This window comes from Bubalus kerabau, chromosome 10 (assembly GCF_029407905.1).
Source record: "Bubalus kerabau isolate K-KA32 ecotype Philippines breed swamp buffalo chromosome 10, PCC_UOA_SB_1v2, whole genome shotgun sequence".
NCBI lineage: Eukaryota > Metazoa > Chordata > Mammalia > Artiodactyla > Bovidae > Bubalus > Bubalus kerabau.
Window position 1 is genome coordinate 42,964,858 of NC_073633.1, and position 26,735 is coordinate 42,991,592.

At 38.5% G+C, this 26,735-nt stretch overlaps 1 protein-coding gene across 8 annotated transcripts in view; it reads right to left on the bottom strand.

The window, feature by feature from the left end:
* Positions 1 to 245: 245 nt before the first annotated feature.
* The window catches only part of TTBK2 (tau tubulin kinase 2), a 132,270-nt gene continuing 105,780 nt past the window's right edge, over positions 246 to 26,735 (bottom strand). For all 8 annotated transcript variants that reach the window (XM_055537516.1, XM_055537511.1, XM_055537515.1 and 5 more), the window contains 5 exons: positions 24,069 to 24,285; positions 21,555 to 21,766; positions 19,227 to 19,815; positions 9,570 to 10,840; positions 246 to 7,059 (listed from right to left, as the gene is read on the bottom strand). In XM_055537516.1, the coding sequence (XP_055393491.1) occupies positions 6,597 to 7,059; positions 9,570 to 10,840; positions 19,227 to 19,815; positions 21,555 to 21,766; positions 24,069 to 24,285 (2,752 nt within the window). In that variant the 3' untranslated portion in view covers positions 246 to 6,596. The remainder of the gene's footprint in view (positions 7,060 to 9,569; positions 10,841 to 19,226; positions 19,816 to 21,554; positions 21,767 to 24,068; positions 24,286 to 26,735) is intronic.

The window sequence follows — 26,735 nt, forward strand, 5'->3', positions numbered from 1 at the left end:
TTTATTACATGGGGAACCCTCTCCTCACATCTCTGAACCCTGGTTGTTGTCTGCAGGGGAAATTGAATACCTAGTTTCTATTCCAGCGCTTCTTTTTCTAGGTCACTTCTGGATGTGGTACTGCATTTATAGAACACTTTCTGCTCCCTGTTGATCCTGTGACCTCCAGTGCATTCAATAACCATTAAATTAGAAAAATATTTCCCACCTCTGAAATCCAAACCATCACACAAATAGAACTAGAGTTTGCATGCGGAATGAATATTTTATTACTAGATTATAAAAATAAAATACAAAATAATTTTAAAACAGAACTTAAAACACTGTACAAAGCTTTAATATGATACAAATGGGAAAATTAAATAAATAATTACACTTTTATGTACAGATGGCCTATACAAAAGCACTCATGTTTCTGCCAATACTCTGTCCTTGGTTGCCTGAGCAAAAATGCATAAAGAGGGCTGCTTGGAGGGGAAAGGGATACAATACAATACCTTTGGAGGTATTTCAAAGAGCAGTTTCTCATCACTGATTTCATGAAGAGAAAAAAGGGAGAAAACTATGGAACTGTTAAATTACTCTAACTTGTCTTGCTCGATGAGTGAATTCTTCTGGTTTGTGGTTCCATCTGATTTAAAAGATGCCAACAGTTAGAAACTTTCAAGATTTACATCTAATTCAAAATTAGGTGCTTCTCAACTCTCTCTTTTTTCCTAAAAGCTGTAAACTTGTAAGTAAATGACCCAATGACATCAGCACTTGGTTATTTTAGGAAAGGAGTCAGGAGGGGAACCAGGAACTGTGCATGGGAAGTGAGGAAGTGCGAGCCTGGGTCATCTGTTTTTTTCTTTACTCAGTTCACAAGTTCACACAATCCAATTTCAGAGCCCCAGTGGTACATGTTATATTTCCTTTAGCTTCCTCTATTTGTATTTCTGAATTAGTGAACTAATTTATCTAACTGGTGAATAGTTTAAAAAGAAAAAAATCCCAAGGGCTTTCCCTTCCCTGCGTTGATCCCTAAAATATACTCTGGTAGGTTTGTTTATCCCTTGTGGATGAGAAGAACACCCAGATAGACCCCAGGGATGGTGAAGTGCCGTATAGGAATTTTTAAGGATTTGAACTGTATATTTTAAGGGGTGGGGGGGTGGGGGGGGGAATATATGGCAGGGGTAGTCTATATAAAAATTAGGTTTACCCAGTGTTTTTAACTTGGTGAGTGAACACTTATGTACACAACATGAAACAATATTAAACTACTGAAAAGAAAGAGAAAATTTCCTATCATTAGTGTGTAAAATTATGTCAGCAAGTTCTATAGTCACATGGGCTCAAAGGTCTGCCTCATGGAATCCCATTCTCTCAGTCAAGGAACCCAGAATCCCTGACCCAGAGCATCCATACTGTCACTTCAATTAAAGAGGAAGATCCTGTTAAAGTTTCACAGGGCAATGAAGAAAAAGGCTTCACTTCCTTTACATGTCTCCTTAAGACCAAGAATCCAGCAAAATCTACAGATTTAGAGTTTTAAGATTGTGGATCAGATCAAGGTGACTTTGATCTTGTCACATACTCTGATTTTTGGATCTGCTTAAGGGAAGTAATTAAACATCAAGCTTATGTTAGTTTTAAAATTTGGAACAGATAACCACAACTGAACTAGAAAATATACTGATGGGTCAAGAATATAATAATTTCAAGAATTTGAGGTGTGTAGCATCCAAATTTCCCTTTAAATCAATAGGGGGATCCTTGTCCATTTGCTGGAGTTACCTAAGAACTATATGAATTCCCCATTTATTGCCTGCAGTTCTCCCTAGCAGTGCTGGCAAGAGATTCTGCAGTATCCTGAGTCTAACTGGCTTAAATTTCTCATGATGCCAGAGAGACAGCCAAACTCTGGAGAATATCCGATGATATGTTTCCACACTACTCCCACATCCTTGAATTCTATACCAGAGTTCTACTGGATGAAGTGGGACGTCCTACAAACCACCTGGGGTTTCCCATGAACTACTCTTTCTGTATGTCTGTCTGTGGATTAGAACTGCCTCTTGTTCCCATCTCTAAGTTAAGGTCTAAATATGCACCTGTGATTCCTGAACTTGGGTAAATATTGACATGTGAGGACTACCACAGTGGTTACATGCCTTAATCCTGAATACTTGTTAGAACACAGATGATGTTCTGCAAACAACTGTCTATAGTACAAACTCAAGAAAATGAAACACAGTTGTCATCAACCATTATCTCCTCAGTGATACAGGTGCTGAAATCTCTCTCCTTTAGGCAAAGTCCCAACACATGTGTGGTAAATACACATAAACAGAAATGGGCAGATTTTAAAACAATGAATGCATACAACTTAATTCCAAAACACATAAACATGACAAAAGAAATAGTTCCCTAACATATGTCACGCTTTGATATCAGGAATGAAAAAGTTTTAAAATGTGAAAATTCTGACCTTCAAGGCTAAATCTAGACTTATCTACAAATAAATGTGTTTTCAAGTAGCCAAAGTAAGATGCATTTTTCCCTTAAGCCACTAAATTCTGAATTCCAGATCCTTTTTCTCCTATCACCAATTCTAATGTTAGATTAAAAATGTAGTTCCTAGAACAAAGAATCCTCTGCTCTTGAGGGAAGAAGCATCTGTTTTTAATTCAAAGCTATTGGATATATAAAAACTAGTTATGGTTTTAACTATCTGTGTCTGGGATTATAAAACATGCACCAACATTTTCCTTTGTCAATTAAATATAACCATAGAAACATTCACATAAAAATCTGTGGCCTGGAAGGAATCGCTGATGATTACAGAAGAACCTCAAGTTCCTGTAGTGGCTAAGAGTGACACAGAGAGATACTGCACCCTAGTCCACTGGATTAGTAAGCAGCTGAGATTTGTTTAGTGTTTCAAAGCAAACAATACAGAGTGGATAATGGCAACAGTGGGTCTCAATTACCATTTTGCTAGTTATTTAGGACTTGATTAACTTGGCAACTTAAAAAAAAGTTTCACTTCATAACATGCAACTTAAAAACCAGAATGTAACTATGCTGCTGTCAGCAAGGCCAGCTTGCACACCACAGCTGAGAGTAACAGTGTCTATTTAAGACTCACCATTCAAGCATGTTTATAATCTGTGCTTTACAGTTAAATTTGCTATGACCCAATTTTCATTCTTTGTTCACTATACGTTAGACTTAAATGCCTTTAAGCTGTGCAAAAGACTGCTGTGTGGAATTTTAATATTTCAAACAATCTATACACCCTGGAGATTTGGCAGCATAATTTAGGAGTAAGCTACCTAAAGAGACTGAGCTATGGCTAATTTCATCTTCTGCTCCACTCAAGTAATTCCAGAGACTGGACAAGGGAGGGTAAGGGCAAGTGTGACAAGGTAACTAACCATTTTGTTGTGATAGGAGAATCTAGGAGGCACTTGGTTTTCAAAAGGTAATTTTAACTTCTTCCCCATACTACTCTTAATATAGTTTGGCTTGACTTTAAAGGATAGCCAAGTCCCTCATTTTAGAATAACCAAACTGGTTCAGAATTACTTGGATGACTTATGTCACTGAAGTGTGAAATATGCCACCACTAAAAAAAAATAATAAATTTAAAAAGAACAATAACAACAAAACCCAATTCATTTTCTGTATCATACAGAAATAAAAACAAAAACCCTTGTGCCAAAAGTGCTTTGCTCAGGGCTGCCAACTTCTCTTTTTAGCCCAAGACATCTAAAACCATAGAGGTTTTTTTTTTTTTTTTTTTTTTAAAAAAAAAAGCAGAGTAAATCTCTATACAAGACAATCCTTTTAAGTGGCTATATTGATACATGAGATATAATTAATCTTTTTTGAAAGTATCCAAGCAGAAATATCTTTGGTTAACTCTTTTTCTCTATGTGCAAAATAAAACATTCTTACACAGCAAAGTTTTCTCTCTCTGGATCTTGAGTTTGTCAGTGCCATTTAGAAAAAGGGGCAACACAGTGGAAAAGTTGGGAGAAAAACGGAAGGACTCGAGAGAGAGAGAGAACATTTAGCTGCCATGTTGTCATCACTATCAGGCTTAACTAGCAGAGACGTGCCCGTAAGAAATGAAATAGCATACTTCATACTGTTCGCAGCCTCATCAGTTTTTCGAATAGTTACCACAAGCACATTTCTGATTAGAGGGGTCAGGATTTAAAGCTGGCTACTTTTAGCACAATTTTGCTAATACAACAGGAAAAACAAGATAATTTCTTAATTACAGATTACTTCTTACCTCCACCCTGCCCCTGACAAAGTGAGATGAAAAGAGGAAAGCAGAATGGTAATTTTTTAAGAGATTAAAAAAAAATCTATTTATAGTAGACCCATGATTATCAACCCAGGTTATCCACTCTAACCATAGGAGAGAATTATGTGATTGACATGACAAACCTCTGAATCAGTATTACAAGCTGTCCTAGTACTTTTTCCCCTATTAAAATTTTTTTAAAATGAAAATTAAATAACCTATCTTGGCCTGTTAAAGACTGCCAACCTTTGCACTATATACAAGGAAGGCAAAAGATCTGAAGTGTCACATGCCAAGAACAGATTTTCAGAAATGAAGATAGGCAAGGCCCAAGTGTACACGAGGCACACAATAAAAAGTAATCTCACCATCTGTGATCTTGAAATTACAAATGGAGAATGAGAAAGAATGAGTTTAGATAAGCATATGTTTCTCTATATATTTATAAATATTTATATAATTTACCATGAAGACATGCAAGTAGTGTTTTAGCAACTATTATACAATATAATACAGAAGGATTGGTCTTCCGATATTACAGTTGCTTTAGTTAAACAACAAATATGTCTTATCTACTGCATTCCTCAGTAGTCTTGAAACTGGAGAGAAATTAAGATTCCACATTATGCTACATTTCTTATGGAAGACCATATATGTCTCAATAGTGTTTTGAGTTTTTTGTTTGTTTTTTTTTCAAAAAGCTCGACACAGATAAAGAGAACAAGAAAAGTTCAGTCAGTGCAGCTTCAGGGCAGCTCTGATGCAGCATTAGAGTATGTTCACTTGGTGAGGACATATCTTTCTTTTTCTGTTTTCCAATTCAACCATATTAGATTTGGCAGCAAACACAAGGTCAAAGCGAAAGCACAGATGTTTGCTAGAAGGCAGATTTCAACAGCAAGCAGACCAATTTACCTGACCTTAATGAGGTCTTTACAACACAAAAACTACAAAATATAAAAGAGCTCATTTAAAAAATCTAGTCTAATTTAACTTTGATTGATTCCTCTTAGCAAAGAGTGAGATCAGAACAAATATGATCCTCCTTACGGCTTTATAAATTAAGATTACGTGTAAATCAGGTCAAGAAGCCCAAATATTCAAACTAAAACACAGGAGAAGCAGGTAATAAAACCTTAAAAGATAAATACTGACCCTAAATTTATTTCCTCAGGTACTCATTCCTTATTGGCTAAACATATAAAATACAAAGTTTGATAATTTTAAGTCTCATCGTACCTAATTTCTTCCTATGTTTCTTTCTAAAGCTCTAAAAGCATAAAGTCACATTCCACAGCGATGTACTTTCCTGTATTGTCTTGGAGGTTAACAGTAGAAAGAGCTGGTACCTAGAATATTTAAGGAAGCAAGGTCTGCTACTCTGGTCAGTTTTCCTTCCACAAGGAGGAAACTAACAGAGGGAAGAGGGTTCTTCTATCTTGAAGAGTATTACTCTACACTCTGTCCTTCTCCCTAAAGCACTAAAGCCTGCAAAGTAGTTCTATTTAGACTTTTCCTTCCTTTACCTAACTTTCAACAGTTATTTTTCACAATAAAAATATACTAAGAACTGTTGCTCCAAAGATAAATATTAGGAGATTAAAAATAATTGGATTTTAAATTCTTAGCATGTGCTGCTTAAAAGCATATTAGAATAAAGCATATTAGAATGTGTTAAAATAAGAGAGACTGGATCAGGTGCAAACACTAACTTTAAAAAATGTGAAATCCAAGGAGGGTACTAGGAATGATGCAAAGTAAGGGTGTGAACTTTCAATACATTAGATAAACACACCAGCCCAATGTATCCAAGTGCTGGCTCCCCAGCACACACTTCTCACATACTCTTAATATTGGACTTAAAATTTGACTCTCCAAGGTTGGGAAGTTTGGAAAGCAAATACTAGAAGTTTCACTTTTGCTATATAATCTTTGAGTAGAGCCTTAAAAAAAAGCAGGCCATACCCCTTAAAATTCCAATCTACCACCTACCTTCAACATTTTTGTTTGGAAGGCATCTAAAAACTGAGAGCTCATTTAACCAGTTTCACCCCCTTCAATTTTGCTGATGGCCCGTTCCTATGCAAAGACACTGATTCCTGATCTGCTTGCTGCCTGCCTTAGGTAATTTCTTATATTTATATCTTCTTATAAATAATTTATCATGTTACTTTCTTTTGTGAGAGAAGATCAACACTGATTTTTTTCTTTTTTAAATAGACAGTACAGGGACACACATGCATCAGATTTAGGAGGAAGATCGCACACCTTTCAGAGAGCTGCGGCCCAGCTCCTATCTGCTGAGTTTACTGGCTGACTTACTCTTCCCTGGGGGGGCTTTAGCGCTGGCTGAGTGGTGGTGGAAGCTGCCGGATCCTTTCAGGCCATTCTTGCTGGGTTTGCAATGCTCCTGTTGGCAGGACCTCCTGGAGGAGGAAGATCCCGAGTGGCTGGGAGGTGACTTGCTTCTCCCCAGATGTGGGGATGAACTCCTCTGGTCATGGTGGGGCCGTCCAGCCCGAGATGGTGAGGAACTGGATGTGCGAGGCAAGGAAGAGCTTCGAGGAGAGGCACTGGGACTCCTGCGAGGGACAACTGGACTCTTGGGTGGTGTTTTTGGATTGTGAGGGGTTCCTGGACTCTTGCACTGCGTAGTGCTCCGGGGTTTCTGAGATCCATTTTGAAGAATTTGGGCCAGGCGGGAGAAAAGGTCTGAGTCAGAATTGCTACTCCCTAGGACTTTATATCTGCGGAGCCTTAAAAGAACAGAGAATAATTAGTTTCATTTTAATTCACTTCAGTTGAGACTAGAAAGTCACAATGTCCCCAGTCATAATATGTAAGTGCGTGTGTGTTAATCGCTCAGTCGTGTCTGACTCTTTGTGACCCCATGGACGGTAGCCCACCAGGCTCCTTTGTCCGTGGGATTCTCCAGGCAAGAATACTGGAGTGGGTTGCCATTTCCTTCTCCAATATGTAATATGTATGATGTGAGTCGAAATCAGGAAACAGAGGACGCAGAGTTACTCTTCCATGTATCAGCTGTAGAACCCTGGACAAGTTACTTAAGCTCTCCCAGCTTTGAAAGCGAACATCATCTATCTCACAGGGTTACTGAGCAGTCAAGTGCCGTAAAGGACTGAACCGATGTCTGCCATCCAGAAGCACTACGTGCTGTTGGTCCCCTTCCTCTTAGAGCACGTTAGCTCTTCCCACTTCAGGATTCACTTCATGAAATGTCTCTAGCGTGTTAGCACATGAGAGAGAGTAAACTATTTAAGGCTTCTAGGACAGGGATTCTACATGCACTTATGCAAACATTAAACTCTACAATAGGTCTTCAACACCAACTGTACTCACCAACAGCAGGAACTGCAGATAAAAATATATTTCAACTTCTTTAATAATTTCCAAAAGAAAAGAATAGTCACTGGTTTCTCTGGGCCTCAGTTTCTGCCCCTCACAATAGCCTGTGATTCAGGAGAGCTGGGTTTGGGGACTGACTGCCTCTCTTACTGGCAACCAAGCTTGGGCCCAGAATTCCAAATATAGAAAATATTCATATGAATAGCAGTATCTCCTCTGCCCTAAATGTCTTTCTGTCTTGGCCTATCTAAAATCCATTCAGTATAAGAATTTAAACCTCAAACTGCTGACATGCCACTCCTTACAGAAGGAACCAGAAGAAAAACTTCCAAGCTGTACTGGCACCTCAGGATGCAGGGGACATGTGTAGCCACATCACCATCATGGGTCAGAACAAGTTACTGTTTTTTTTTTTCCCTCTAAATTTTCTCTCTTCTTTCTTCCCCGTCATCTACCTATACTGACAAATGACAGGAATTCATTCTGGTTAAGCCTAACTTCATGGATCTTATAGTAATACTAGAAGAATGGAGTAAGACAATGCCTCTGTGCTAGGACCTGTGTGGGAAAGCTGAGTTCCCACTGAATTCCCCGAGTTTCAGGCTGGTCAGCTGTGTAGTATCTGACACAAGGCCACATGTTTGGCTTTGTTATCAAGTTACGAAGTTCTTACTTCTAAGGGAGATGCAAAGTTCTAAATAGTAGATGATAATTAAGATTTGGACTTGAGCTGCAGTCCAAAGCAGCTTAAGCCATAGATATACTATCTCTGTTAAGCATAGACACCGAACAAAAGAGAAGTGGGGGACGTGTGAATACTGTTCATGGAATCATCTTTTTAAAATGTCTCAGCTAAATGACTGCTGTTTATTCATCACCGTTTTTCCTGTTCAAGTTTAGTCCAATGGTCATTTCAAGTCCAATGTTTACCTTCGAACCTGAAAGAAACCCTAAGGCAAGTCAAAACTGAACTTACTTTAGGTAAGGATAACAACTTCTGCTGAGTAATGATACAGATAGAACCTCACTTTAATATACTTCAGAAATCTTTGTAACAGATGGAAGCCTATTGTGTTATCTAAAACAGGCTATAATTTTCATGTAAATTTATTTTGATGTTCACTTTGCTTTTGTTAAAAGACTATCCTTTCACTTTGTTCTCCAAGGGTTTAGACCATTCTACTTTTTGAAAACTGAGTAATGGCTCCAAGGAAAGTACTCTTAATTGGTTTATTACTTCCCAATTATTTTCTCCTCTTCAAAATAAAATCACTCCCTGGTCAACTACAAATAAGAATATTTCAATAAACAAGCATACCATACAGTAAATATTAAGGCAATATCTTTATTATGTATGGTTGTATATATCATCAGATGTAGGGAAACTCCCTATAGGATTTTTTTTATTTAATTCATTATCATCAGATAAATATAACTGTTACAGGATCCATTCATCAAATTATAGACAAGTATTCGTCCCTAGAACTTGACATCATAATGACATCTGTTATAACGGGATTCCGATTAGACAAAACTAGAAAATTACCAATTATCTTGTTAAAATGGACTGGGGAAGAGAACCTTTGTCGCATGCTAATAAGCACTAAACAAAGTTCTTGACATATGCTACCAGATTTCCTCCTCCCAAAACAATTAAGCAAATGTTTTACCCATCTTTCAGATAAGGAAATTTGGGTTCGTACTACTAGAAAGTGGAAGAGCTAAGAATTAACTGGAATCAAATTGAACACTTCAACTACACTGTGCTGTATGGCTTGGGAAAGACAGGGAAGGAAGTAGATGATCAGAAGTAGGCAATGAAGAAATGAAACCTTTGACATAATCAAGCAGACACAGAAATCATGCTGCACACTTAACAAAGGAGAGGACACAGCATTACCTGGCTTCTACTCCAGGCCTCATGGGTGGTTTTCCGGGTGGTGGCCGAGGCAAGAACTGAGATGGAGTTGAGCTATTGACTTGATCTGTGTTGACCCATGAAACTGGTCTTGGAATTTTGCTCTTTCTGGACTGGGAGATGATGGGTGCCAGAAAGCTGTCTTCGGCTGACCTGCTCAGGTGTGAATCTGCAGCTAGTCTTGAAAAGGGGGTGAAGACTTCCTCCTCAGAAAAGGGAGCAGGAACAGTGGCTAATCTCTCCTCTAGCAGTTTATCAGAGGCACTTGAGAGGTCCCCAAGGAGAGACCTGAGTTGCCTTTTCTCCACCAGGAGCTTGATGAGGTCTGGCTGGCAAGCTTTCTTTTGGAGGAGCTTTTCTTTTGCAGAGACTGGAGAGGATGAGTCAAAAGTTGAGTCTATCTCTTGTGCTAGAACAGGGATTCGGCTGTGTCTAGTTACAAAGGATGACCTAACCACATCCTTCCGGGATGGGGGACAGTGTTCACTCTCTGAAACAGGATTAAATAGCTCTCCTTTTCTAGGGGCAATTTTCTCTCTCTTACCCTCTTGGTGCAAAAAAGTAGAGAGGTCTCCAGAATGATTGGGCAAGTCTTCACCCTTGATGTCATCCTCAGATATCTTACTTTTTTGCATTGCTGCCACCTGGCCTATCTGCTCTTCAACATATGGGTCAATAACGCGTGGAGATACTTCTGAAGGTCCAACTGCCAAAAGCTTCATTATCTCATGATTTTTGTCTTGATTTGGCACCACACTAAAAGTCTGTGTCTTTGTCACATCAAGAGGTTCAGTAGTAGCTGAGTGATCCCTTTCCATTGTTACCAAGTCTCCTGGGAGAGGGGAGATCTCAATATAATGCTGCCCTTTACTTAATTTCTCATCTTCATTATCTGACCCTAAAGCAATGCTTTTCTCTTCCAATTCCCTAGGGAGGCCCTCAAATTCTCTCAAAGCAAGTCTGTTATGGTCAGGAAGGTCTTTTGGTCCCAGGTCTTGGGATCTGTCATACTCTCTAATATTGGGTAACATGTCATGACCAATATGATCTATCTGAAGCCCCAAGTCTGTTCTGCTTCCTCCACTAGGAGGTTCGCCCTCTATCACGACCAAGCCAGAGAAGTTCTCCCTTGGAGAGTAAAGTTCCACAGTGGGCTCAATGGTATGAAGGTCTTTCTTTTCTGGCTGCTGACCATAATGAAAACTTCCTGAAGTCGACTGTGTAGATGCCACGGAAGGTCTTGGAATTGTAATCTGGGGAGAGAGGAGAAAAAAAGTTAAATGCAATCATGTGGAATTATAAATGATCCATGAGTTGAGATCTGACAGCTCAAATTCTAATTTTTCTAAGAGGAACACAGATCCCAACCGGATTTGACCAACTCATGCTTCAGATGAATAATTCTGAATACAAATGCATGGTACTCATGCTCCCCTGCTTGGAAACTATGCAGAGCAGCCTTCCTTTAAGCCCATCTCTGCCTTTGCTTCAGCCTGCTCCGTGCTCTGAAGAGTGACTTCTAGTGCCTGCACTGTCCAGGCTCCCTTGTCTTCTTCTGATTTCTGGTTGTGTTTGCCCAATGGACAGCACCAACAGAGGATCAGAGAACTGGAGGAGAGAAAGATCTGGATGTTCCTTCTCCTGGCTTCCTCCTGAGGGACTGCAGCTTTGGTGGTACATTCTAATACTCCTGGCCACAGCTTCTTTTACAGGGACCTCTCTCCTATAGATATGACTCTTTCCAGGTTCTGCTAACTGCCCTCTTCCTTCTCTTTCAGGACTCAGAAAATTGAATAGCTCCCTCTATTTCTGTTTCCGTTGGCTCTCTCAAACTCTACCCACACATCTGTAAAAAGGTCCTTTCATTAAATTTTCTCCAAGTCCCTTTGAGTGTCCCAGCTATTTCCTGCCAGAATCCAGATACAGGATCATAGGGAAAAATTATTAGCAAATTATTTTAAGTTGAAAAACTCCAAATTTACATGCATTTATTGTACCCATAAATTCTGCCAATCAATATTACTGATATTTTCCTATAAGCAAACATGAAGATGTTACTAATGTTTTGTATCTTATTTAATTTTTCTTAAGGTCAAGTTTATGATAAATTAAATTCTACCATCCTTCTACAGAGGTCATTTCAATTCTATATGAATAAGTTTTAATATTTAGTAAGAATGTCTTTTCTTAAGGACACCTACATCTTCACATTTATTAAAATGTGTAAGGAGGCAGAAAATGTCAACTACATAAACTGGTAAGAAAAAAACCTTTTTGAGAAAGTAATTCAGATCATTTAATGAAGCCCATTAAGCTCTAATAAAATGATGGAAATTGCTCTGAAATCAAAGTGAAATGAATTTGGAGCTCTCATGGGAGATTTCACTTAGACCCCACCTCTAGTCCAATGACACTTAAGAAATCCATTTGGCCGGAGTCAGCTAAGTTGTTTAGATCTGTTTCTCTGTGTGTCAGGAATACTGTTAGGTTTAAGAACGTGCAAAGCTTGCCCTAAGCCCAGCCCAGGGAGAAAACACCTTACTAATGTCCTGGAATAGCTCCTAAATGGAAACAGTGTCCTGCTAGGCTCTGTCAGGTTAATCAAGACAGGCTGGAAAAAAAAAAAAAGACAGGCTGAGTTCAGACATGACTTCTCACGGTAAGCCCACACCTGCCATGACCTTGTAAAGAGGCAGCAAGTGCCGTTGGTGCTGTGGCCGTCAGAAGTCACCTTACACCTGCACCTCTCTTTCATTATACTAGAGGCAGATGGCAAACTGCTAATATTTTTAAAAATGATTTTGAAACTAAAATTTATAGTTATTTACTCTTCAAAATTACTTTTTAAGACCCGAGAGTGATGGTGATAAGAAAAGCAGATATGAAATGGTATTAAATACCAAATAACTAGGGAGATGACTATATTTACATTCAAAATAAACCAAGTCTTTTCATTATTATATGTAATTTCAAGTACATTAGCCAAAATGAAATCAGCATTATTTACAAAAGTAACATTCCATTGGTTTTCTAGGATTGAAGTTAGGGAATCAATGTACTTCTGAGCTTAATTCATCTGAATTCAGGACATATGTATATATATGTGTGGTGTGACAAAAGAGGTGATAATCTTGTACACAGAAAAGATTTATGAACCACCAGACAGAAGAATTAATTTTCTTGAGAAGATTCTGGGCAATTATGATAAACTGCATAAATTACTGTCATATAATATTTATATAGCACTTTAATTTATAAAATATTCCTAAAATCATTTTTACTGATTCCATTTCATACCTGCTTGGTATTTTAATTGAGTACTTCTACTAACACAAATTTCACAAATGAAGAAAAACACAGTAAAAAAAAAATGTCAGGGACAGGATTCTAGGATTTTGAAAGTCCTTCTTTCAAAGGGAAAGCCTACTGACTTGTACTACACACTCTTAAATGAAGTCTTGGAAACTGAGTCTGAAAAATAAAACAAAAAAATCCACAAAACATTAAGATGAGCAAAACCAAAGATCAATAGCCACAGGCAGAAATAAAGAAAGCTAAATCGAAGTATAGATGAAAACAGCTTCCTTAACATTAGACTATAAAGAGACAAAAGCAATTCCTATACTCAGGACATTCTACAAATAGGCTAAATTAATGATCTGCCAGTAAGCCATATGTCTCTTTTAAAGGTTTACTTCTCTAATTCACAAACATTTCATTAAGGCATGAATTCAAACATTTCCTTTCTTCTGTTCTTTAATTGTATCAATATACCTTTCTACAAAACTAGAAAATGACCTCAGTCTTTTCCATTTCTTTCATATTTTCTTATTTTTATTAATGCCTAGTCCTGAGTGTGACTAATATCAGTCTCACTACTTTTTAGTTCAGATAAAGTAGCCTCATTATTTTACAGCTACCCAATGTTTAGAACTGGCCACACAGCAAGAGACAAACTGCAAATCAACTATTTGCACTTTAACTTACAAATTATCCTTTTCCTTTCCTCTCATTCAAGGATAGTAATGCTATTAAGATAATAAAAACTATGGTAAATTCAACATCCATACTAAATAGTCTCTCTTCCAAATGAAAGCAATGTGGTATATACGAAATATCTATATTTTATTTTGTTTTCCTAACAAATAATTTAGAAGAGACAGAGGTAGTAATTTATGGGTTCCTACTATAGGAAGAATAACTGAGTTATAGGAACAAATTCTGGGTCTATCAAAGAAATTAAATTTTATCCATTCAAATTTCTTTGGGCTATTCAAATTTCACTGTAGACTTCTTTTGTTTAAAGCATCTTTATATAAATACTTTACACAAGTGCCAAAAACTATGAGTAAAAGTTTTTTTAGAAGTCCCAGAAAAGACAGATTGAAATAAGTATTTCTTGGCTGGCCTATAATTATGTATCGCACATATGGCTACAGGATTTAATAGTTTTTAAGCCCCTGAAAGTGTCACTGGAAGACACTTTCAGGATAAATAGAGTCCAACCCTCCCCAACTTCCACAACCTATAGGTTTCTATCACCTCATCTGCCATACTTAAATAGTGAGAAGACTCACTGGGCTTTGAATTCTTGACCCCTAGCACTGTACCAGACGCATAGTAGATGCTCAGTAAAGGTTGAACATATGAGTAGATCAACACTGGATGCCTGGGCTCCTTCCATGAAGCTCCTAAGTGACAGTCCAATCTTTCATTTGAACAATTCACAAATGGGCTTTTTTTACTCCCCAAATTGGTCCACCCAGTCTTTAGTCTTTTCTGACTGTTCATAGATTAAATTACACTATCATATATATGTGTGTGTGTATATATATGTTATATACATATAATACATATAATGTATCATGTGTATATATATATATGTGTGTGTGTGTGTATATATACATATAAATAGTTCTAGAGATGTAAACTCATAGAAACAAAATTTTTCTGTACTTATAATGATCCAAATTTCCAGATCAAAAATAGAAATCCATAGTCAGACAGAGGACATTTAGTTACTCCCTAGTTAATGCACATGCATTCAACTCCCACAAACTCCATTTCAAGTCTGACTGACTCTGCAACCCCATGGACTGTAGCCCATCAGGCTCCTCTGTCCATGGGATTCTCCAGGTAAGAATACTGGAGTTGGTTGCCATGTCCTCCTCCAGGGGATCTTCCTGACCCAGGGACTGAACCTGCATCTCTTATGTCTCCTGCATTGGCAGTTCTTTACCACTAGAGCCACCTGGTAAGCAATCAACCAGGTGGCAATCAATCCAAAAAGTTTTTACCTTTCCATACTATTAAAGTCTACATCTATCAACATATTACATGGCTCATTCACTTTTCAGTGGAAACTCTGAGTAACTCTGTGAGCTTTAATATAGTCACTCTAGGTGTACAAGGGCTCCAAATATTCAGTGGACACTGGAAAAGTCACATGAAGCTACTATTTCAGGTAAGCTGCACGACCGAACTGTCTCTCACGTCTTCATTGAGATTTTCACAATTCACAATGCAAGCCCTCATATTTGACTGAACTAATTGCAAAGCCTCCTCACTGGCTGCTGCCCCAGCCATTGTCTCTACATGGCTCGCAAAGACCATGTTACTCCCCTCCCTGAAACCTGGCAGTTTCCTGTCCTGCAGGCCATATACCTCAGCAGGGCAGGCCAACGTCCTTTATCACCTTACTTGTGCAGCTCATCTTCAGTTTCCTTCCTTTGCCCTACCATTCTGGCTTACTTATTTAAATACTCTGAATTTTGGTGTTTCAAGCCTCTGTGCCTTTGTACACTCTGTGATCTTTGCTTGACACCCCTGCATCTCCTTCCAGCAAACGTATCCTTCAAAACTCTCTTGTTTTTGAAAGTAATGAATCTTCACCGTGGTAAAGACCCTGATGCTGGGAAAGACTGAGGGCAAGAGGAGAACGGGGCAACAGAGGATGAGATGCTTGGATGGTATCACTGACTCAATGGACAGGAGTTTGAACAAACTCTGGGAGACACTCAGGGAAGTCTGGTGTGCTGCAGTCCATAGGGTCGCAAACAGTCAGACGCAACGTAGTGACTATACAACAATGGTAAATAAAATCAGAAAACAAGAGACAATTAAAACACCCAACATTGCATGCTCCTGTTCTAGGCAGATTTATCTATATCGTCAATTGTGTACACTGCTCCACCACAATCACGGACTGCAGCCTACCAGGCTCCTGCGTCCATGGGATTCTCCAGGCGAGAGTACTGGAGTGGGGTGCCATTGCCTTCTCCAATTGTTTATCCCTAAGCTATAGCATAAAACCTGGAACTTAGCAGACACTTAATAAATTGAAGGACTGAACAGAACAGAATTAAGGCAATGTAATCAACTGCTGACCTGAATCTCCTAGTACTGGTATTAGTAATTCCTGTAACACAGTCAAGAGTAATCCTCTTAACAGATGCTGACAGACAGATTACACAAATATTATGTGACTCTTTTTGTCCTGCTCCCTCCCTGTGCATTATTTTACACCCCCAACCCCTTCTTTCTTCTTCTCAACGTCTGAGAAAAAAGTCAATGAGTAAAGTTCTTCAGTATATTACAGTCCCCTGATATAAGGAAAGGTTGGTCTGTGTGACTAATAGAATATGGCAGCAAGATAACTGCCCCTTCTGAGATTAGGTTATAAAAGACAGTGTGGCTTCTACCTTGGTGGAGGGTGTTCTCTCTACCACCAAGCCTCCCCCATCTCTGTCTCTCTCTCCTCACTCACTGAAAAAGCCAGCTGCCATGTTAAGTATGGAAAGCCTGAGTGGTGAAGAACTGAAGCCTCTGGCCAACACTCAGTGAGGAACTGAGGCCTGCGAACAACTACGTGGATGGCCTTGGAAGTGGATCTTCCCAGCCCAGTCAAACCATAGATGATTTTCCTGGCTAAGAGCTTGGTAGCAACCTTATGAGAAACCCTGAGCCAGACCTAACAGACTAACAGACCTGTACTCCCAACCCTCAGAGAAAGTGTGAAATAACAACTACTGTTTCAACAGTATTCTTGCCCGGAAAATTCCACGGACAGAAGAACCTGGAGTGCTACAGTCCATGGAGTTGCAAAGGGTCAGACACAACTGAGCTAAATTTGGGGTACTTTGTTACATAGAAATAGGTAACATATAGGTGGTATTATTATTATCCAGTCACATTTATACTATTTGCAAAGTAAAATGAAGCACTGTCTTTCTAAAGGACTGTCTAGAACCAAGAGATCATGTGGTACAATCCGCCACAATATTCTGTAAGGAAAAACTCCTCCATTTCCACAATAAGACCTAAGTCCAATTTCTCCCTACCAACAGTGATTACCCAACACCACGTGAAACTGGTGGTCACCTTCTTTCCTATAATCACTGCCATTCTGGTCCAGTAGTCAGACCTTTTTCAGAGCAGTTATTTCAGTTTCCTTCTCTACACTTGTTCATTTATGCCAGCTTAATTTTGCCTCTCCATTTGCTAATCAAAACATAAGGTAATATATATTATCCTATAAACCAAAGATTAGTCTTATTTTGCCCCCTGTAAATCTATGTTGTTCAGCATCTTTTTAGAAATGATTAGTGTTCAACTTCATCATCATTTACCCTGATGGGGAAAAAAATCTAATTTCCAAAAACAACCCCAAACCAATTTCTTTTCAATCTAGCAAATTTATCCATCTTTCAAAATATATTATCTAAAAATGTTATACATGTTATGTGATACCTAGTGGTTTCATGTGTATGGATAAGGAAAGCCCTAAACAAAGTTCATAAATCTGTGCTAAGAAACAGAATTAAAAAGAGCTGAAGTTCTCATCAGTTAATATTCTAGCTATATTTATAATACAGATAAACTCTGCCTTGCCTATTTTCATAGCTCTTACATATTTTAAGATAACATGACATTTTCCTTTCACATTATCATAACAAACAAGCAAGCTTGAATGAAAAAGATATAAACTGTTTCCCGTCAGGATATGTCGTAATTTAAAATATTCAGATAGAATGGTAAAGTGTGTTTTATCATACTATCTAAGCCAGAGCATATAAACCAAGCTACAAAAGATCTAGAGAGACTAACTGGTAGTACTCCCTATTTAATATGTCTGCAATTAAGACATAAGCAGATATACCTACTCTGGCCTAAGATCTGCATACAGTTCCTTACTGCCTCTGGATCTAGCTTTTGTGGGTCTCACGTAGTCAGAGGGCACCAATGCTTACTGATAAGAACAGGGTAACAGGTATCCCCATCTAAATGCCCAGACTTAGTGCAAAGAGTAGAGTTTCCTCAAAATGTTCCTTTGAAGGCCTGTATCAGAATTATCTTCATATGGACTCTGTGGGAGAGGGAGAGGGTGGGAAGATTTGGGAGAATGGCATTGAAACATGTAAAATATCATGTATGAAATGAGTTGCCAGTCCAGGTTCGATGCACGATACTGGATGCTTGGGGCTGGTGCACTGGGACGACCCAGAGGGATGGAATGGGGAGGGAGGAGGGAGGAGGGTTCAGGATGGGGAACACATGTATACCTGTGGCGGATTCATTTTGATATTTGGCAAATCTAATACAGTTATGTTAAGTTTAAAAATAAAATAAAATTTAAAAAAAAAAAAAAAAAAAGAATTATCTTCAACTGCTTGTTAAAATGCAGATTCCTGGGTTCTCACTCTCCCAGACCTCCTGAAGCAGAAGCTATGGAAGTGAGGCTGGGACTCTATTTTGGGAACAATGGACATTAAAGGTGGAGAACTACTATCAAAATAAAAATTAAATGTGGAAAAAAGGTTGGAAAACCACAGTTTAAAAGGAATGTAAAATATGAGGAATTTCTGGGTGAATGTTATGTAGAAGAAACAAAAAATGATACCTAGTAACAGTGTACAGTATAAAGTATAAACCATGAATGGTTAAATATATGCCATCTTCATATAAAATATAAAAATTTCTATAATTACAAATTAAAAAAATCATTATTATATATACACACATAGACACTTCTAGGGGTCTAATTATGTTATTCTGAAATTAGGTTATAATGACATTTCACATATTAGGTTGTTTATCCTGTTAGAAAACACTTAGAAATTTCACATTGTTAGAAATTTCACATTGGGAGATTAACTACAGAACTTAGCCCAGACATCATTCCCTTACAGTGAAAGTGAAAGTTGCTCAGCTGTGTCCCACACTTTGCCACCCCATGGACTATACAGTTCATGGAATTCTCCAGGCCAGAATACTAGCGTGGGTAGCCTCTCCCTTCTCCAGGGGGGTCTTCCCAACCCAGGGATCGAACCCAGGTCTCCCGCAATGCAGGCCGATTCTTTACCAGCTGAGCCACAAGTATGGAAGCCACAAGCTAGAAGCCCAATAATACTGGCGTGGGTAGCCTATCCCTTCTCCAGTGGATCTTCCTGACTTAGGAATTGAACTGGGGTCTCCCTGCATTGCAGGTGGATTCTTTACCAAATGAGCTATCAGGGAAGCCCCATTCCCTTATACCCATGTGCCAAACTTAGGCCTCCACTGAGAAATCTTAGTTGATATATCCTGTTTTAATAGCACCTTGAGTGGATGACAGAAAAATGACAGGAGCAAATAACTTACCGCTGTAAGGGGTCCTTCCGCTTGCGCCTCCATTGGACTTGTGGGTGTCACTGTGATAAACTGACTAGCAGCTCCAGCCTGGAATTCTAGCCTATCTATATATTGCTCTGAAGCAGCAGTGGCAGGGCACTCCCCAGAAAGCACAAAGACCACACCTGAGGTTTCCTTCTTTAAATGATCATTTTCTGCCCAAGGACCCAGTTGGAGCTTTTCATCTTGAGGCGACTCCTCTAAGACTTGGAGGACTTCGGGCTCCTCATCAGAAGGGCTTCCAGTTGTTTTAGGGCCTAAAGCCTCATTTGTCCTAAAGTCCTGAAGGTCCTGTTCCTTGTCCACAATCACCCATTCTTTGGAATCAACCTCCTGCTTGCAGGAGCTCAAGTTAACGGCTACAAATCCATTGCTGCCACCACCGTCTGCCTGCTCAGGAGTGTTGACCGAGGCAGGCTTGGAAGCGTCTGGAAGATATTCTTCATCATAGTGCCAGATGTGGTCTGCACGGGACACAGCTGGAACACAAGGCTTATGAAGCAGAGCAGGGAGAGTAGATTCTTTTCCTGCACTGGGATCTTTCTGCATTTTCTCCAAGCTTAAGAAAATGAGTACAAGTTATTTACTTGTCCTAGGGAAAATACTTACTATATAACCTATATGTTCTATACAGAACTAATATTTACCAATAGATGAAAGAAAACAATATGGATAAAGCATTAGGAACATTTCACAAGCTAATAATGCTCTTCCCCACCTGTCATAATCCTGTTTTGGAAGATAGAGCCCATGGGAGGAAGATGACTCTCCTGTTGCCAGGCAGGAGAGTCTTAACCAGGTTAACTAGGGTGACTTGTGTGATCCATTTCATCTTTGCTTGGCCAAGGCAATCACAATGCCCTCTTCTCTCTGCTCTGAGGGACTGAGGGAAAACTTACCAGGGGCTTTTGCCTCAGCAGAGGCCCTAAAAAAAGGAAATGAGGACGCCAATATGCACCAGGCAAATACCTTCTGAACTTGTTTTGTCTTCAGAGAGGTATATAAATATATATTCGTTTATATAAACTCCTCCAAAGACAGGGCTAGGCAATAATGAGACGGGTGGTATTTGGCTGCACTGGCTTCTGAGAACTGCTCTTACCTGCAGGGAAGCAGCTGAAGCAATACCCTGTTCCTCTCCTTTGTAATCAGGTGCTTCACTTCCTTCCACTGTTCCCAACTCATTCCAGGTTTTGGCTTGAGTTTATTTTCTCAGAGTACTTCTATTCTCAACTCTGTCTTGTCTTTCAGCTCTTCCCTCAGCATGGACCCTCTTTTAGTTTCATTCTTTTGTCAGACTAATTCTTTCCCAAACTAAGCTTTTATCCCTATTACACTTTTATTTTTATTCCCAATCTCATGAACAACTGAAAATGTTTAAACACTGCCTCAGCACATCCTTTTGATTGCATCACTGTAGACACAAGCTTACATCACATAGCTGTGAGAATGAATGAGTACCACGTGAAGAATACACAGTTATGAAGTACTGCTTAGATGGAAGCCAGACTAGACTAGTCCCCAAGTGGCTGAACTGTCTTCAGACACCATAACTACTATGTTAGTCTAATACATGGTACTTCTAACCTCATATTTCATTACTGATAGTAGTCACCAGGGATATATTGAAGGATGTTACTATTATTAAAGCCTTCTATAACTCAAAAATATATCTGAAGTTCTTTTCAAAGTTTTGTTTCAGTTTTTTTTTTAATCACAAATGGAGATAATGGGCCTTATAACCATGAACTACAAACAGTGGTTACCTATGTATATACCTCCGAAGTTCCGTCTTTCCTTTTGTCTAGGTAGAACGATAAACAATCACATCTCTTTCTCTTTTTCCTATAGCATTTATTCATAGAAGGCTTTCATTGAATTGAACTGCCTATCACTTGTATATATATTGATTTTTCCCCTGTTTCATGTACTCTTCCACCTTCTTGCCTATTGCCATCTTTCCTAGGCCCTCTCTAACTTACACTCCTCCATTCCAATAAGAGAGATCACCTTCCAAACAAAGCCACTTCAAAATGTTCATTTAATTCCTACCTAGTCTTAGGAAGTTACCCGCTCCCATGGCCAAAAGCTCTATGTTACAGGACTGGGAACAATATTAGAAAGAAAGTCACATTAAGAATGAGAATGTTAACTAAAAAACATGGATGACGATGGCACCTTTATCAAATCAGCATTACAAAAATGCAAGAACTCCTTATTTGAAAAATTTTACATAATAGAAATTAATAATAACAATAGTATTTTAGTTGCTTTGAAAAAAGAAAAACCATTTTATACCAGGTCTCAAGAAACTTGTCAGTATCTGGCTTTGGTTCCAACACCAGGCGTTTCTCCAGCTCAAAGCTGTGGATAGAACGTAACTTTCGCACCAATGGAACATCTCTGTCTGGCTGAGTAATCTCTGAGCGGACACGAATTGGGGAACCAAGGCTTGGAGCATTCAGAATACCATTTGCTTGACCATGGCTGTTTTCCTCTTCAGTAGCAGCCTAGGCAAAACATTAAAGAAAACCATGAAAAACATTCTAGTCACTATACATGGTAGGAATCATTGAAGTCTTTCAATATAAACAAGTGTTTGAGATGTATTTTTCAGAAGATTAGGGTATTTTGGCCAGTTTAATTCATTATTATTAGACTATTAACCCTTTACTAAATAAGTTTTCTAAATTTATTCTCAGATTCAGTATTTTAGTGTTTTATATTTTGGTGAAATAATGTCATTTGTAGCAACATGGATGGACCTAAAGATTATTATATTAAGTGAAGCAAGTCAGATAGAGACAGATGCTGTATGATATCACTTTTATGTGAAATCTAAAATATGACCCACATAAACTTATCTATGAAACAGAAAGACTCACATGGAGAACAGACTCATGGTTGCCAGAGAGAGGGGGTGGGGGAAGAGGTGGAGTGGTAAGCTGGGCTTAGTAGATGCAAACTATTATGTATGGAATGGATAAACAACAAGGCCCTACCGCACAGCACAGAGAACTATATTCAGTATCCTATCATAAACCATAATGGTGAAGGATATTTTAAAAATAATATATATATATATATATATATGCATGAATCACTTTTCTGTACAGCAGAAATTAACACATTATAAATCAATTATATATCAATTTTCAAAAAATTAAAACAAAAAAAACAAAAAAAAAAACATGAGTTAAAAAAAGAAAAAGAAAAAAGAACAGTTTGCTCCCAGGAATTCCCTGGTGGTCCTGTGGCTAGGACTCAGAGCTTTCAATGCCTTGGGTCCAGGTTCAATCCAAGATTGGGCAACTAAAATTTCCACAAGCCAAACAGACAAAAAGAAAAAGAGGAGCTTGCTTCTGGTACTATAAAGACAGACAGAGGTGACACTACAAAAATCTGACACCAACTTCCTGACTACTTTTCACTACTTTTTCCTGATTACTACTAGTCCAGAATGGAGAAGGAAATGGCACCCCACTCCAGTATTCTTGCCTGGAAAATCCCATGGATGGAGGAGCCTGATGGGCTACATACAGTCCACAGGGTCGCAAAGAGTTGGACACGACTGAGTGACTTAACTTTCACTTTCACTAGTCCAGAAAGTTCTAACCAATAGCCAGACACACAGGGGAGCACATCACATCAACGCAGAGAATGTTTCTGCAAATAACTCTCATATTCTGTTAACTGTTAAAAATTATATAGTTTGAAAATACAGTATGTATTGTCCAAAGATAGGCCAAGCTCCTTAGAAGTGATCACTAAGATTCTTTTTAGTCTATATTTCCCATTCACAAAGAATGACTAGCCAACTTTCTATCAATCTTGTTAACAGATATCAGCCAGGAGTCTCATTTTATACCTATAAATGTTAACCTCCTTCCCAACGAAATCATAAAAAGAGGACGTACCAAAAACTAACTTATTTGTAATTCACTGTTCCTCCATCCCATTTATCTTCATCTTATTGTCCATGAAAATAGAAATGACCAGAAACAGTAAAACTCAAGAGAAATTTAAAGACAATCTACCCCAAGATAGTATACTAAAAATCATTTAATGCAGAAATCTGTATCTCTCCCCATACTTACAAGTGGAAAGTGAAAAAGTTAAAGTGAAGTCGCTCAGTCGTGTCTGACTCTTTGTGACCCCATGGACCGTAGCCTACCATGGGCTTCTCAGTCCATGGGGTTTTCCAGGCATGAATGCTGGAGTGGGTTGCCATTTCCTTCTCCAGTGGATCTTCCTGACCCAGGGATCAAACCCAGGTCTCCCGCATTGTAGGCAGATGCTTTACTGTCTGAGCTACCAGGGAAGTTCACCTGCTTCCAGTTCTAATGAAGAAAAAATCATGTTACTTATTCAAAATGCACTTTGCCAGTTCATGACCAATTTGATGCTTTCCACTTCCAATCCTCATTTCGTCTCCTCCATTTGAGACAGTTTTCAGAATGAACACTTAGACCTCCATTAGTCTCCACTATGGTAGAGGGCCAGAGTCTTGCCGTTTTATTTGGAAAGACCATTAAATTCTGTTCTACAGATGTATCTTCTTTTAGACTCCGCCTCTGGTTATTTTTTAAAACTACCTTCATCTTCCACAAAATATAAGATGAAGATTTTTTAATGTCCACACCTGAATGCTATGGGCAAAATTAACCAAAAAATACTGCAATCATTAATATATAAATAACTACCAACAGAGTGTTCTACTTATTCAAAATTGAGAATCATGATACTCTGCTAAACCAATAGGAGAAAAATGAGACAGAGATACATATCATTTCCTATGCAAGAAATATGCACCTTACAAATCCCAAGCTTTATCTTATTCCTGTTGGTATCCATCTCTTCCCAGACATCCTTCTCCTGGGGACGAGGGTGTCCCAGAGACCCGGGCACTTTATCTGGTGACACACCAACAGGGACGCCATTCTCTCCATCACTAAGCTGCTCGTCTGGAAACACCTCATCTGTATTTTCTCGAAGCATGTCTCCTGGGATGGGAGTGGCGTTGGCAATTCTGAAAGTGATAAATGAAAAAAAGAAAGAAAAAAGGGCAGAAGTTTAAAAACACCAGAATCAAAAATTACTATGGGACTATCCTACATTTTGTTTCTAGATTTAAATGATGAAGTCTATACATAATTAAGATAGTAGAAGAAAACAAAAACCTCAGAAACTTAGGGCATGCCAATTCTACGAAATAAACAGCATTTTGATCAACAGAACTTTCAAGCTGATTTAAAAACACAAATTCTGATACAATAGTTAGCAATCACTTTAAAAGCATTTATTTTCTATTGACTCTGTGAATTTTAATATATTCTATTCTTAACCTATTTTTCTTAGAGAATAACAAAAACTATAAACAGAAAAATATTGTGTTATGATTCTTGCCTTCGAGGGGAAACAAGAAATTTTCTAACTATACAGTTCATATGGTTCTGTATGAACTGACCAGGAACAAACTAGAAAATATTAATTGGCATTTGTCCATATGTTCTTTCAAAGTAATTTCATGTCCAATTTACATAGTTGGTCATCACTCCCCAAGACTTCTGGCCTATGAAGGGCTTTTCTAGTTCTCAGTTATAACTCACTAAGTGATCAGATGCCTGCTGGCTCTGATGTTCTGTAACTAGTATGTTCTACTTTATAGACTATAGTTTATTTGTTTTTTTAATATTGCTGACTGAACGTAAGATTTAGCACACAGCAAAACCTTTTCTTAAGAGGGATCTGCAATGTCTAAAAGTAGAAAAAAAATGCCTTCAGCAGATTATATTGACGCACACAATTATTATGAGTGGGAAAATGGATGTCTTCTCAGTGAACCACTCTAAAGGCCCAAGTGTTATACATACGTCGCGCTGTGAGAATAAGGAAGATATGTGACGGGAGCACACGGCCTGTGTTTGCAGGCAAGGTATAAATTATAGAAGCAGACTAGGGGTAAACATTAAGAAGATATACGGAAGAACTGGACAGATGTCAAGACAAGTAATGAGACTGAACATCCTTTTCATGCCCTTTCCCATAATATAAGGTAGGAGTCGGCAAATTAGGGCCTATGAGCCAAATCTGTTCATCTACTTGTGTAATACTATGTGTGGCACACGGGCATGCTCATTTGTTTACACACTGGCTGTACTACTTTAGCACTACAGGGGCAGTGCTGGTGGTGACAGACAGCAGAGCCCACGGATATTCACCTGGCCCTTAGTTACCAGCTAAGGCTTGCTGACCCCTGATCTAAAGCATCCTCTTACCTTCTACACTTTCACCCTCTACGAAGAGCTAAGAGTTGTGGGACACAAATTATCGTTTTTTCTCTTTAACACTGATTCTCTAGGGTTTTCCAGGTATTCGACCATATCATTTGCAACGAGAGAAAACTCAGAGGTCAGTGAACTTTTTTTCAAAGAGCCAGATAGTAAATAGTAGGCTTATGGGTCTAATACTTTGCAGGCAAGATGGATACTAAAACGAGTAGACAAATGTATGATGAAAAATAAGTATATTCAAACAGCCTCAAAGTATCCTGAGTAGTAAAACACAAAGTATTACTGAGTAGTAAAACACAAAGGGAAAAACAGCAACTTTATGGTAAAAAAACCTAACACCACCTTAACCAGATTACCAACATTAATATCATCAGTAATAAGACATCTTGACATTACGTATCTCCTTATTCAATGCTATCAAGTTTCCCCTTATTTTGGCTTTAAATGTATCCCACAGATTCTGATATGTACTGTTTTAGTTATCAATGTTTTTCCTATAATTTCAGTTTCCATTTCCCCTTTTACCCTAGAGTAGTTTGATAGAAGGTTTTTACGTTTCCAGGTTGAAGAGCCTTTGACACTTTTTTGTTAGTAAATAATAGATGGGCTCGATAAAGGACAGAAATGGTATGGACCTAACAGAAGCAGAAGATATTAAGAAGAGGTAGCAAGAATACACAGAAAAACTGTACAAAAAAGATCTTCACGATCCAGATAATCACGATGGTGTGATCACTCACCTAGAGCCAGACATCTTGGAATGTGAAGTCAAGTGGGCCTTAGAAAGCATCACTACAAACAAAGCTAGTGGGGGTGATGGAATTCCAGTTGAGCTATTCCAAATCCTGAAAGATGATGCTGTGAAGGTGCTGCACTCAATATGCCAGCAAATTTGGAAAACTCAGCAGTGGCCACAGGACTGGGAAAGGTCAGTTTTCATTCCAATCCCAAAGAAAGACAATGCCAAAGAATGCTCAAACTACCGCACAATTGCACTCATCTCACATGCTAGTAAAGTAATGCTCAAAATTCTCCAAGCCAGGCTTCAGCAATATGTGAATCGTGAACTTCCTGATGTTCAAGCTGGTTTTAGAAAAGGCAGAGGAACCAGAGATCAAATTGCCAACATCTGCTGGATCATCGAAAAAGCAAGCGAGTTCCAGAAAAACATCTATTTCTGCTTTAT